This window comes from Lottia gigantea, assembly GCF_000327385.1.
Source record: "Lottia gigantea unplaced genomic scaffold LOTGIsca_5, whole genome shotgun sequence".
Taxonomy (NCBI): domain Eukaryota; kingdom Metazoa; phylum Mollusca; class Gastropoda; family Lottiidae; genus Lottia; species Lottia gigantea.
In genome coordinates this window covers 404,914-417,760 of record NW_008709715.1, presented here as the reverse complement: position 1 = coordinate 417,760, position 12,847 = coordinate 404,914, and the positions used below count along the sequence as shown (strand labels likewise).

General features: G+C 35.6%; 2 protein-coding genes across 2 annotated transcripts; one reads left to right on the top strand and one right to left on the bottom strand.

Annotated features, from left to right (window-relative positions):
• Positions 1–12: 12 nt before the first annotated feature.
• On the top strand, positions 13–6,139 carry LOTGIDRAFT_228909 (hypothetical protein; the record flags this gene model as incomplete). Its single annotated transcript, XM_009061742.1, has 13 exons — positions 13–120; positions 766–1,007; positions 1,326–1,479; positions 1,850–2,020; positions 2,163–2,254; positions 2,450–2,679; positions 2,869–3,119; positions 3,412–3,634; positions 3,995–4,084; positions 4,373–4,578; positions 4,850–5,050; positions 5,388–5,562; positions 5,943–6,139. 13 exons carry the CDS (start codon positions 13–15, stop codon positions 6,056–6,058), a joined length of 2,259 nt encoding a protein of 752 aa, XP_009059990.1. The 3' UTR covers positions 6,059–6,139.
• LOTGIDRAFT_228908 (hypothetical protein) lies at positions 6,092–11,495 on the bottom strand. Its single transcript, XM_009061741.1, has 12 exons — positions 11,187–11,495; positions 10,611–10,770; positions 10,092–10,262; positions 9,530–9,621; positions 9,078–9,304; positions 8,570–8,820; positions 8,117–8,339; positions 7,737–7,826; positions 7,265–7,479; positions 6,942–7,142; positions 6,477–6,651; positions 6,092–6,286 (listed from the first exon to the last, which is right to left on the bottom strand). The coding sequence occupies exons 1-12, from the start codon at positions 11,351–11,353 to the stop codon at positions 6,171–6,173; spliced, it is 2,088 nt and encodes a 695-aa protein (XP_009059989.1). The 5' UTR covers positions 11,354–11,495; the 3' UTR covers positions 6,092–6,170.
• Between the last annotated feature and the right edge of the window lie 1,352 nt (positions 11,496–12,847).

Genomic DNA, 12,847 nt, shown 5'->3' with positions numbered 1-12,847 from the left:
ACTCTAGGGGAAATGGCGTTACAAATGGCTTATGGTGGCGACACATTCAGCCCTACTCCAGCTATATCTCGACTCGGTATTCAACCATATCAATGGGGTACCGAATGTTTACATGGTATGGTTGGTCGAAACGCTACAGCCTTTCCACAATCCATAGGTCTTGCAGCTTTATGGAGGTTGGTGATTTTTTATATGTTTATTGGGCAACCTTTCTATGAAATCTATACACACTGCTGTTTGCAGATTTCCAATTTGTTTTGTTTTATGCCTTTTATCGTCAGATGCGTCCTGAGATGTATGAGGAACAATGATCATATCTGGTAGATCTACTGTAGTATATCATCTTGATTGGTCACTATTCCAGCTTGCTTTCTTAGATTTTGAACCAATCGATAGGAATTGGTAGTTTTTAGACCACAACCAATGATTTTCTCTTACAGATAAACTTCGACAAATTGTTAACTCATTAAGTATGTTTTCATATCATTTTGTTTTAATGAAATCAATATATAGCTCTACAGTCAAATTTTTCTCTATGATATTGCAGAGTTAACAAAACTTGATTACATAAAGGGACAACGATGCAATCAAATATTTGATAAAGTCGTATCAACACTGATATATCCAGAAGAAACTAGGTGAAAACGATATCATGATAACTATTACAAGATAATGATTATTATCTGCCTGTCTGTCTGTTACAAGTGTAAAATGATTGTGAAAACATTACTCGTAATTCTCTGGATAATTGATGTTACTAAACAGGATTATCCCTTCCGTAATGTCTCTTTATCGTGGAACGGACGAGTAGATGATTTGGTCGGGAGGTTGACTCTTGAGGAAATGGCGTTACAAATGGCGTATGGTGGCGACACCTTTAGCCCCACTCCAGCTATATCTCGACTCGGTATTCAACCATATCAATGGAAAACAAATTCATTACATGGCATAATGGGCATAAATGCTACTTCTTTCCCACAATCTGTAGGGTTAGCAGCAACATGGAGGTTGGTGGTTTCTGATTATGAGATTCTTTGTGAGAAATCTAAAGCTTTCTCAATTTTGATTTATGCCTGGTTTCGTGTCGTGAGATCTATGGGGAACAATGGTCGAATCAGGTGGATCTATCGTAGCATATTTGATCGTTCAATATTCTGGTTTCCTTTCTTGGTGAAAATATCTTATCCAGTTTATTATCTATTTTAACACCTAAACCTTGTCTACATGAGAGTTTTTCGGTAAATCTATACGTTTTACAATTAATGCACAAGAGCTGTGAGGCATAGCATGAGCAAGCTACTAGCGTTTAAATTCCTCTGTTGCAGCACAGATGCTGTTTTCCAAATGGCAGAAGCTACATCTGAAGAGTTAAGAGCGTACTATAATGATGGAATAAAAGAACGTCGATATTCACGAGGTTTAAGTTGTTTTGCTCCCGTAATTAACATCTTTAGAGATCCTAGATGGGGTCGAAATCAGGTAAGCCCATTATATATTATATTATGTATTTCACACTTTACAGTTGCAGTGTGCGAGATTTTACATAGCTTAGTTTGGAAACATTGATAATTTCAACAAAATTGACTTCATGATAATAACAAAAACCCAGATTGTTGCACACAGGTACACAAGTCCTCTTGACCAGAGGCATCATAATACTCATTATCTTCATTTATGTTCTGTACTACCTTCTATTGCAATTTTTTGTATTGACATCGTATTTAAAAGAAAAAGTACGAACGATCTGAACCGCAAAACCTTCAATCTAAAACAACATATAATGGTAATAATTCGTAGAAGTTAATTGGATGAAATTTACATTCACAATGACATTTTCGTTATTTTACAGGAAACATACGGTGAAGATCCTTTTCTCTCTGGAATGTTGGCTCAGGCGTACGTAAAAGGTTTACAGGGTGACCATCCTAGATACGTTAGAGCTAGTGCCGGATGTAAACATTTTGATGCCTATGCTGGTCCTGAAAATATTCCAATTCACCGAGAATATTTCAGTGCAAATGTAAGTATTAATTCATAAATATGATAAGTTGACTGATCAATCCACAAAATAAAGTTTATTTTTTAGGAAGAGTATATTTGCTGTAAAAATTTATTTACATATTGACGTTAATCTCTTTTAATTGTAGTAAATCTTTTGTTAGGTTACTACTCGAGATTGGAGGACAACATTTCTACCAGCATTTAGATATTGTGTAGAAGCTGGTACATACAGTCTTATGTGTAGTTATAATAGGTATGGGTAACAATTGCATTTTTCTGATTTTTTTATGTACAGGTGGATGGAATGCATCAAATTAAGCTTCATATGAAAGATAGCCTGTGACACGTCAAATGTCCCCAAAGAAACGTGCAAATGTCCCAACATAAGGACATATCCCTTTGGTGTTTGAAAACCTACAACGCAAATACCCTTTTATTATCATTGTAGTATTAACGGAGTACCATCATGTGCCAACAAGGAACTACTAACTAATGTTTTACGTGGTGAATGGGGATTTACAGGATATGTAGTAAGTGATGGTCGAGCAATAGAGCTGATAGAGTCTGCACATCATTTCTTTAATAACAGTATAGATACTGTAGCAGGTGCAGTGAATGCTGGAGTGAGTTTGGAGCTCTGTGGTGTTAGAAAAACAGTCAATTATTTTACACAGATACGTAAGTTTTATGAGCTTTTTTAAACACTGAAGTAAATACAACAGTTTATTAGTTCATATTTTGTCAGTGAGCATACGTTATCTTATCTGGCAAGCTATCCTTTATTTGTGGAATAACCCTTCGCGTTGTATGAATGCTGAAGCTTAGATTTCAAGTACTTTTTAATATTGAAATCTATTTTTTATACAGCCGATGCCGTAAAGGCAGGAAAACTTACGGAAGATTTGGTACGAGAAAGAGTGAAACCATTGTTTTATACTAGAATGAGGTTGGGAGAATTTGATCCACCAGAAATGAATCCCTACGCCTCAATTACAACTGATGTTATTGAAAACGCAGCACACCGAGACCTAGCCTCTGAACTTGCCATGAAATCGTTTGTCTTGTTAAAGAACGACGGTACTCTGCCATTGCGAAAATCTGTTTACGATAAGATAGCTGTGAGTTAAAATTTATTATTTATTCTGCTCATCAATATCAAGTTAAATTATTTAATGAGATGACCATTAAGGTACTCTTCAGATAGATCTTGAAACTATGTGGATGTGCTAGTTCCGTCCACCGTTTATATGGCATTGAATTGTTCCCTTGTCGACAGTTTTTTAAAATAAAAAGTTTTCGCTTAATACATTTTTAAAACTTAGAAACTACTAAGTAAAGAACGATAGCTGGCGGATGTGGATATATTTTCCTCGTATTTCAAACCAATAACTAATATATTTTATGATTTAGTTAATTGGTCCTATGGCTGACAACCCGAAGCTATTAAGTGGAGATTATGCAGCTCAACCTGATCTGAAATTTGTGTACACGCCAAAATTTGCTCTAGGGCCACTTGCCAATACCTTACAATATGCAAGTGGTTGTAAAGACACAGCCTGTAAGGACTATGATTCACATTCGGTACAAAAGGCAGTTCAAGACGTAGATATAGTAATCCTTTGTATTGGTTTAGGTAAGTATGGATTTGAGTTTAGATGTGGATGATTTTCTTGGATTTGTATGACACATGAGGAATGCATGATTGAAGTGCTAGGACATTTACCTCCTCCAATTGAAGGACATTGGTTAAATTCTGGTTTGGTGACTTGAAATTTTAACACAAAACACCACCTTAAAGGGTTCTCCATCCGATTTTCAAATATTTGGGGACCTTGAATCATGTATCAGATTCTAATAATTCATGGAAACTTTCCATTGGAAAGAGAAACCAGAATGGCTGCAATGAAGCTGTCATAGGTACACAAAATACTCGTAGAATATAGCACTTTTATCCATATAAATCAATTGTTGTATGCGTCCAATAATATTTCAGGTTATGTTTTGGAAACTGAAGGTCATGATAGAGAAAATATGGAACTACCTGGAAAGCAAAATCAACTTATTCAAGATTCCATAAAATATAGTAAGCTGTTTGACCTGTTTCTTTATACTTTATGCACCAAGCATAAAAATCAAGCACTGTCCATCTATTTGTAACCATGTGTATGCACAGTGTCTTGGATCTGAAGCTCACTTATTGGGAAAGATCAAAACCATTTTCTGTGGGTTAAATAAAAGTATATCTTTAAACTTAAAGATAATTTAGTACGAGAACTTTTGCCAAAGTAATTTTCATTGGCTGAACTTGCACCCTCATTCAAATTTTGGCTTTTTTAGAGTCTGTCAGGAGTTTATACGTTCAAAATTGCAGGTGGATCAGCTAAGGTTATATTAATATCATTCAATGCTGGACCAGTCAATATTACATGGGCTGATATGAATCCAAGAGTATCAGCAATTATAGCTGCTTTCTATCCAGGACAAGCTACTGGTGTTGCTCTGTATAATGTTTTGAAGAGCTCCAACCATTCTCAATTTGGTAGATTACCATATACTTGGTACCACACTTGCGATCAGGTACTGAACACTATTTAATTATATTCAATGAACGAACGTACACGTTTCGACGGGTACAAGGGTAAGAACCCGTGTCTCGGATTTCCAATCCTTAATATTCCAGTTTTACTATTTTTTAAAATTAGAGACAATTGCAGAAATTCCAAAGGTGTTATTTTTGAACCAGTATCATGAACGTGCATCTAAATATAGAAGTAATATCAGTAAGTGTTCTGTTTCGTCTCAAAAATCCCATTAGGGCAGGTTGTATATAAGTAGTTTTCATCAACAGGTACCACCAATGATCGACTACACAATGCAAGGCCGAACATATAAATATATCAAACAGGAACCATTATATCCATTTGGTTATGGTCTCACTTATTCATCATTTGAATATTTAGAGCTATATCTAGATCAATATGTGAATGCTGGTGATTCTATATTAGGTGTAATAACTGTACAGAACAATGGTCAACAACCTGCTGACGAGGTGAGCATATTTCTTAAATCCATTGGCGATTGTGCAAGAAAATATCAATAATAGTAAAATTAATTCAGAAACTAATAATTTCTATAATTAATCCAAATCTATCAAGGCAAAAATTATTTTGAGGCCCTGCCGGTGATTTCGAGTGTCGACCCAGTATCGACTTTCAACCCCTACCACCAAATACCATGTTACGAACTTCTGTTTGCTTGCTTCAGATTGCTATTCTAAAAGGATGCAGTCTACATGCATCAACTTGTCCGTTTGGCACTTGACATTGCAGCTGGTACAGATGCATTTATCAATATTTTTTGAATCATCAAAAAATATATTTTCACAGATTATTCAAGTTTATGTTTCATGGAATTCACCAAGTGTAGAAACACCGCAGATACAATTAGTGAACTTTACCAGAGTTCGTATTGAATCATATCATGTTACTTCATTTCGATTTTTTATTTCACCACAAAATATGGCTGTTTATACGGATGATAAGGGTTGGGTTGTTGAGGAAGGTAAGGATCGATAACTATTTTATGCATCATTGTATATCATTTACATCCAAACAATCTATCGTGAAAGTGCTGTTGGCTCTCTGAAACATATAATAGAATTTTTTAATGGCAGCCATTATAGGGTATGTCCAGATGATCTCATGATTACGTGGATCTGGTAGTTTCAGGGTAGAATCAGCTTTTCAGAAACTGCCCAGAATTGGCAGATGTGGTTCACTTTTGCATACTGAAACGTAACAACATTACACCATTAAGTCTGGCTACTGGGTACTGTTGATATACTATGTCAGTAAATTTTTAATTGAAGAGCTAGATTTTTCGCAAAATATTTTCGACAAGAGTGTTCGAATAATTATAATTGCCATTTAATATTGTTACAGGAACAATGACAGTTTATGCTGGTGGTGAACTTCCAGGTCAAGCTAAATCTGGTGATACGGGTCATATGAAAGGAGAATTCACTATAAAGGGAACCAAAATATTAGGTTTCTACTGACAATGTTAATTATGTGTGTGTTTAACCAGTTTTGTTGATTGAGACACTTTATATATTATTTTTAATAAGCAGCAATACTGATGGCATTTATTTCTAATCTTCGTACAACAAATTAATAGATTCCAAGTAATTGAGCTCCATGGACAGTAAAATGACCCTTCTGAACATTGGATCCGACTGATTTCTTTTGGTTAGGTTGTTGTCCACCGACAGAGACCATTATTTTTCCTAAATGAATAAATAAATACGATAAAATAAGCAAAAAAAATTAATAAATGAAATTTCATGAAATAAATAAGTAAAATACATGAATAAACAAGCAAAACAAGCAAACAACCAAGCTAACAAACAAACAAATAATGTTTAAGTTTCAACTGATCTATACGTCAACATAATATTTCTAGATATAATCGTTTACCTGATTCTACCTTCCATCCTATATTGTCAATCCATAAAGCCTGTTGTTCTGCTGTTATAGTGAAGTTAAATGTAACCTGACTGTTGGCTGCTATTGATACACGATCAAACCAAACTAGTTGACGTTGTGGTGCTGGAGTTGTTGTTTGAACCCATGATATATAGACTTGAACCACCTTCAAAAATTCAATACAATTACTCGGTTTATTTGTTACAACATTCTAATCTGTGAATTTGGGTTCTTATTTTCAAGGAAGTGGTCTTTGGTATAACAGTAAAAGAGATATTCCTTGCCGAACGTATGTGTAACAGAAACACATGAAGTTTTCACTTTCATCCCCTTGACCAGATTTTGTCGAAACTTGGGCAAAGTTTGAATTAATTTACTTTTAACGTATTATGTTCGCTTGTGAGTTCGTACTACTAGTCCCAGATAAAGAGAAATAGCCATTTAGAAGACTCTCACCTCTTCGCCATCTACATCTGCAGTATTAGCAACCAAAACACTACCATGAACATCATGACCAGCTCGTACAGTGGCAGGTATATTAAATCCTTTGTAATGGAAGTTGGCGTAGGATAAACCATAACCATATGGATAGGCAGGAGTACCGTTGAAATATCTGTATGTTCTACCTTGCATGGAATAATCGACTATTGATGGAACCTTGAATGAAAGAAAATGCATTTAACGTATTAGGATAGACATAATATACTGTTCTGATATTAAAAAATAAAAGTCCAGTTGTCATTTTCACACGTATGAAATACAGAACTATATACACTCACGTCTGAACCTTTAGAATACCAAGTGTATGGTAATCTACCACCAAAACTTGTACCGGGACCATCATTCGTTAAAACACGTCGGAGGGCTTCACCAGTCGCTTGAGCTGGGAAAAAAGCTTGGATAATGGCACCAACTCTTGGACTTTGCTCTGCCCATTGCACGTTAAGTGGACTTGCAGAAAATATCAGAAGCACTATCTTAGCGCTTGCTGGGGCTGAAATGATAACACAATGGTTACATTCTGTATCAAATAAGACCTTTCGTTTATTATATATTTCAAGAACGAACAACTCGCCCCTGCTGATAGTACAGATGGTGCACCATGCAGTGTAAAAAGTATTTCTTAAAAACCAAGACAGTGGTATCAACCTTCTTTCTCGATTTGTTGTCCCATCCGAACCAATAGAAGATTATCCCTTTTCGTTGCTTGACCCTCAGATCTGTATCACTGACAGACCAGTATACACTCACCATTAGTAACTGTATCTTGTAAAAGTTGAAGTTGATTACCAGCAAGTTCAAGATCTTTTCTATCCACAAATTCTCTCTCAAGTGCTACACCTAAATAAGTATGTCAATGGAAGAATATTAAAAAATCAACACATTCCAAAAGAGTAAATCGACACTGGAACTGGTCAATAAAAACAGAATTTCTCGGGAGATTTGGTAAATGCAGATGCGTTCATTTTAGACTAATATTAGTAGGCTAACATACAAATATTCGAACAAAGAAGGCATTTTTTACATTTTGCAAAACAGTGATATGATTCAGATCCTAAATCCATATGTTCATGTTACCGCAACAACATTTATTATCAGGTATAACGTTTATATGCTTTAACTGTTCTTACCTGTTCCGAGGCATACAAAAACGACTTCAGCGTTTTGAACGACTGGTTTTAATGAGCTACTATCGTATGATTGACAAGCCGGATCTGAGCACCCATCAGATGTCTGTGTTGATTTTGAAAGTGCTTTTAGTCCTTGTAGAGGTGTTATGATAAATTTGTGTTGAGTTTCTGGTGGATAATCGCCCATAATTTGTTTGATGTTGTTTGCAAAAGGTCCAACTACCTGATAGAAAAATGACAATGAACACCGTAAAGGATCGAATACATCATTTTTGTATCTTTTGAAGAATTGGACAAGGTTAAAAACTCCCTCAAGCACTATTCACTACTGATTAAATGCTTCTCGTAGACAGACAGCGAAAACAGAGCTCCAGACAAATGTTTTTTTCCAATATGTCTTCATAAAATAATACACCACCAACAGTAAATCCCAACAGAAAAAAAGCAACTCACGGCTATGTTGTTGAACTTTGTCTTAGGCAGAGGTAAAACTTTGTTATTTTTGAGTAGAACAAATGATTGTAGGGCAGCCTTGATAGCTATATCTTGGTGAGCTTGACTTTCTACTATTGAAAGCGGTATCTGTGTGTAGGGATTCATTGACGGAGAATCGAATTCTCCTAATCTCATTCTAACGTAGAATAATTCCTTTGCTCTATCTCTAACAACGGATTCTTTTATCTTCCCATCTTTTACAGCTTTTACTGCAATAAAAGTCAATACAAAAATTACATTAGTTGAGATTTGTATGTGACCACTTAAAGTTCAAACATTATCTCACCAATAGAAAATAATGCACACCAGCGCAATAATGCTGCATGCGAGAAGGAAAAGGAAAAGTCAAATAAATTGATTTTTAGACACGATCAAAACAAAAGAAATCCAATTTAGGCCCACAAACAGCGCACTTTATAACATATCGGCAGTGATAAATCTATTTTTCTGAATTAATATTAATTACCAAGAGACATATACACAGGGTTGAATTTATTATTAGACAATTCCAGGTTACAACCAGCGTTAACACAGGCTGCTACAGTATCTTCTCTTGTATGAGTATATTTATGTTTAGTCATCACATTTATAACGGCCATTTGATCGCTGACAACATAACCTTTAAATCCCCATTCCTTTCTTAATACATCAGTTAGTAGAAATTTATTGGCACAAGCTGGAACTCCATTTAGTCTGGAAAACATTTAAAGTTAAATTCTGCTTGTGTGACAACGGTGCTTGAGGAACCGAAGCTTGGTATAGTTCATCAGAAATGACACACCTCTTGCATATTTCAACTATACTTATTTCAAATATTACTACTTTCACATCAGTTATGCTTTCAAGTTTTAATTTTGAATTTCTTACAGTTTTAAAATAGTAAAATAAATTTCCAAATACATGATAGATTATTGTTACCTGTTATAACTGCACATGATATTCATAGTACCAGCTTTAACACAAGTCCTAAAAGCCGGAAAATATGTTGTTCTCAAATCTCTTTCTGATACCTGCAAAACATGTATTGTACTCTGAATGGATATACTTATAATAATTGCATGGATCGCACAATTCATTTTTTTTTTCATTATCCACTTTCGCATTAAAAATCCAATTGAAAACAAACTTCTGGGAGTTTAACAGTAGCATTCTTCAACGGGGACACTGATAGCATCAAATCAATTTGGACCATTCCAATTGTCAATAACATCTGTGGTTCATGCAATTCCAGTAAACTAAGTGTTTGATGAATGTGATTAATTATATTTCGCGATTATTGGTGTTATCAAACCCTTAGTTTTAGTGGAATTGCAGGAACCCATCCGTCTGATTGAAAATTAGAACGGCGCAAATTGATCCTATCAGTTTCCCCGATACAAATGAGAAAATCCCCCTTACAATCCGTTTAAGACCAAAATAATCATTTTTTGGATTTTCATCTGTGCAGTTAAGATAGTTTCATAGAAAATTTATTGTGTACCTTAGCATCAAAAGAAAATCTGGAAACCGGGTAATTTTCTGGACCACCATGAGCATCAAAATGTTTACATCCAGCATTAGCTCTAACATATCTAGGATGGTTGCCTTGTAAACCTTTCACAAAACTAGCAGATAGTTGACCAGCCAGGTATGGATCTTCTCCGTAGGTTTCCTTATAAATACATGTATATATGGATTTTTTTTGTGTTTATCGGGTGAGACGTTTACAATATGTGCTTTAATAGGTTTGATGGCTTCATGTTAGATAATAGGCCTACTGTATTGCTACTTGTTATCTTTTGCTAAACAATATTTATGTACGTGTATTCCTTCTTGTTTCTTGGTTATAGGAATTTGAAGACAATGCTTCGAAATATGTCTTAGATTCTGCTCTTAACTTTGTACATTAGCGGAAAGTTCTCGGGATTATAACCAAAGACGATTGAAACTGCTGTTGCATTATAACCCAGATGCTCATTCTGAAGAGTGACGTTCAGTATGCACATATAAAATTACCAACCTGATTTCTACCCCATAATGGATCCCTCATGATGTTTATCACAGGTGTAAAACAACTCAGTCCTTTATGTGTACCAAACTGATTATTTTTAACATAATCTGAATGTTTAGCTCGAACTTCTTTAGATATTGCTTCTGACACATCAAACAGCATTGAATGACTAGAAATCAAGGATTAGAGTCGTAGAGAAAGTTGTAGGCCTAGTCTCTGGGTATTCACCGTAAGACCAATATGACTTCATCGGTAATGACTGTACAATTTAATAATGACCTTAATGTGAAGATACTCTGAAGTTTCCAAATACAATCGGAGTAAATTGTGTGTTAATTGGACGAGGGATTTTTATTCTGAAAAGTGATGGCTGTTCGGAAAACGAGCAAATATTTTGTACGACTTCGTCCCTTTGAATGTAGGCTATTATAGCAATCTTGGATACCAATAGTCGCCCCATTGCAAATATCAACAATTATTTAACTCAACTTCTCCGAGATCACGAGGATTGTACTAATGATGTATGTTCAGTATATCTTAAGAAAACTAAAGTTGTAGTTCAAAAAACTAATTTCTTATACTGACCTAAATGTAGCTGCCAGACCAATAGCTTGAGGAAAAGCTGTGGCTTGTCCAGCTTCGCCATCACCATGAAGACATTCTGTATCCCACTGATATGGTCCAACACCAAGTCTTGGAATGGCTGGCGCTGGGCCATTGGAATCCCTCCCTCCTTTTGCCATCTGGTACATAAGCTCGTCTAGTGTTAACCTACCGACAATGTCATCTACTCTAGCTTGCCATGACAGGGAGGTATTTTGGAAGGGAAAGGTCTGCCCCTGACCTGTAACAAGGGCAATACAACCTATAAGACAAACTAAAACTACGAGATCCATTCTACTACGTCTCCAAGTGTCTTATGTTATTTTTTCAGCTTTTGGCTTATCTCATACCGGTACCTTTTTTTATCTTATCTTAATATCTTATCAATGTCAACAGATCTATCAACGTATGGTTGGATTTTACCCAAATGCTCTGGCCTTGAAAAGTCTTTAGAAATTATTTTGACGTATAATAGTCTGATTTGCATATGACTTTTTATTTGTGACTTTGACACAACGTATTATATTATCATGGTATTATGGGTTTTTGATGACACAAGGTGAAATGGAATTTTTATAACCTTTCGCTGTTGTTTGAAGTATTCGTGGAAAACCTACTTACTTCCCTTGAAACTTTTTCTCGTGAAAAAAAAAACAGAAAAGGACTATATTTTGTCTCGATTGTCAAAGCTAGTTTAAACATAATTAAAAATAAATCTGGTCATTCGACGCTTGGGTTTTCTTCAAGATGGCGACCTTGAGGGTTTGTTTGAAGCAACCAGTGTGTCGCTTCAAATCTCAAGTGACAAGCAGGGTTATTTGTACCACCGCTGTAAATCTCAAAGGTAGGTAATTCATAAAGCCACTCCATAATCTGTACCAGGCAAGCCTTCCATCACTCATCATCATACTACTGGTACTGGACACTGCCCCTAGTATTGGCACTGTGCGACCACAAACAAAATGTTTACAGGATCGCTTTTTGCAAATCACTTTTGTATGAATCACAATATTAACTTCCAAATATTATTGAGAACTGTCTTTGGTTGGGTTGATGAAAATGCCAACCAAAGACTAAATTATTATGTGGAAATATGATTAAATCTATATAGGCTGAAGCCAAACAAAGGTAGCCCAGGCCCTACCACTAAACCATCTAGCCCTTGGCCTTGGCAAGATGGATATTTTTGTAATTCAGATATCATTATCCCACTACACTATTTATGTCATGTCTGCAGTTCTAGTAAAGCATGGGTGCACATCGGGGGATCAAGGGTCACATGATACTAACAAAATTAAAGAGGCAGTCAATGCCCCAGCATCAGAGTTTGCTGGATTAGAAGTAAATAAAACTGTCTTAAAAAACCTGCAGAGTTGAGGAAAATCCCCATACACCATAAAACCATACCATAAAGTATTGCATTTCTGACCCTATTAAGGTCAACAACTTTCACTACAGCTATCAGATGCTGGAATAGGGGCATACGCTTCAGACTAAACTGACAATGTCATTTCTGGGAAGGAAGATTTCGAATTGTAAGTCATCTTTGGACTTTAAAACACTCTTAGGCAAATGGCATGCTGTTCGCTGGTCTTTGTGAACATTGCTGGAGAGAAGGGTTGTAAAGTATTAAGGGCATCTTT

What these genes read in the sequence shown, in the direction of transcription:
- LOTGIDRAFT_228908 (XM_009061741.1), bottom strand. Translation starts at nt 11,353, where the DNA reads ATGTACCAGATGGCAAAAGGAGGGAGGGATTCCAATGGCCCAGCGCCA. An exon ending in GGTCTGGCAGCTACATTTAG is followed by an intron (nt 10,771 to 11,186) that starts GTCAGTATAAGA and finishes CTTGATTTCTAG; the next exon opens with TCATTCAATGCTGTTTGATG. An exon ending in CCCTGTGTATATGTCTCTTG is followed by an intron (nt 8,821 to 9,077) that starts GTAATTAATATT and finishes CTTTTATTGCAG; the next exon opens with TAAAAGCTGTAAAAGATGGG.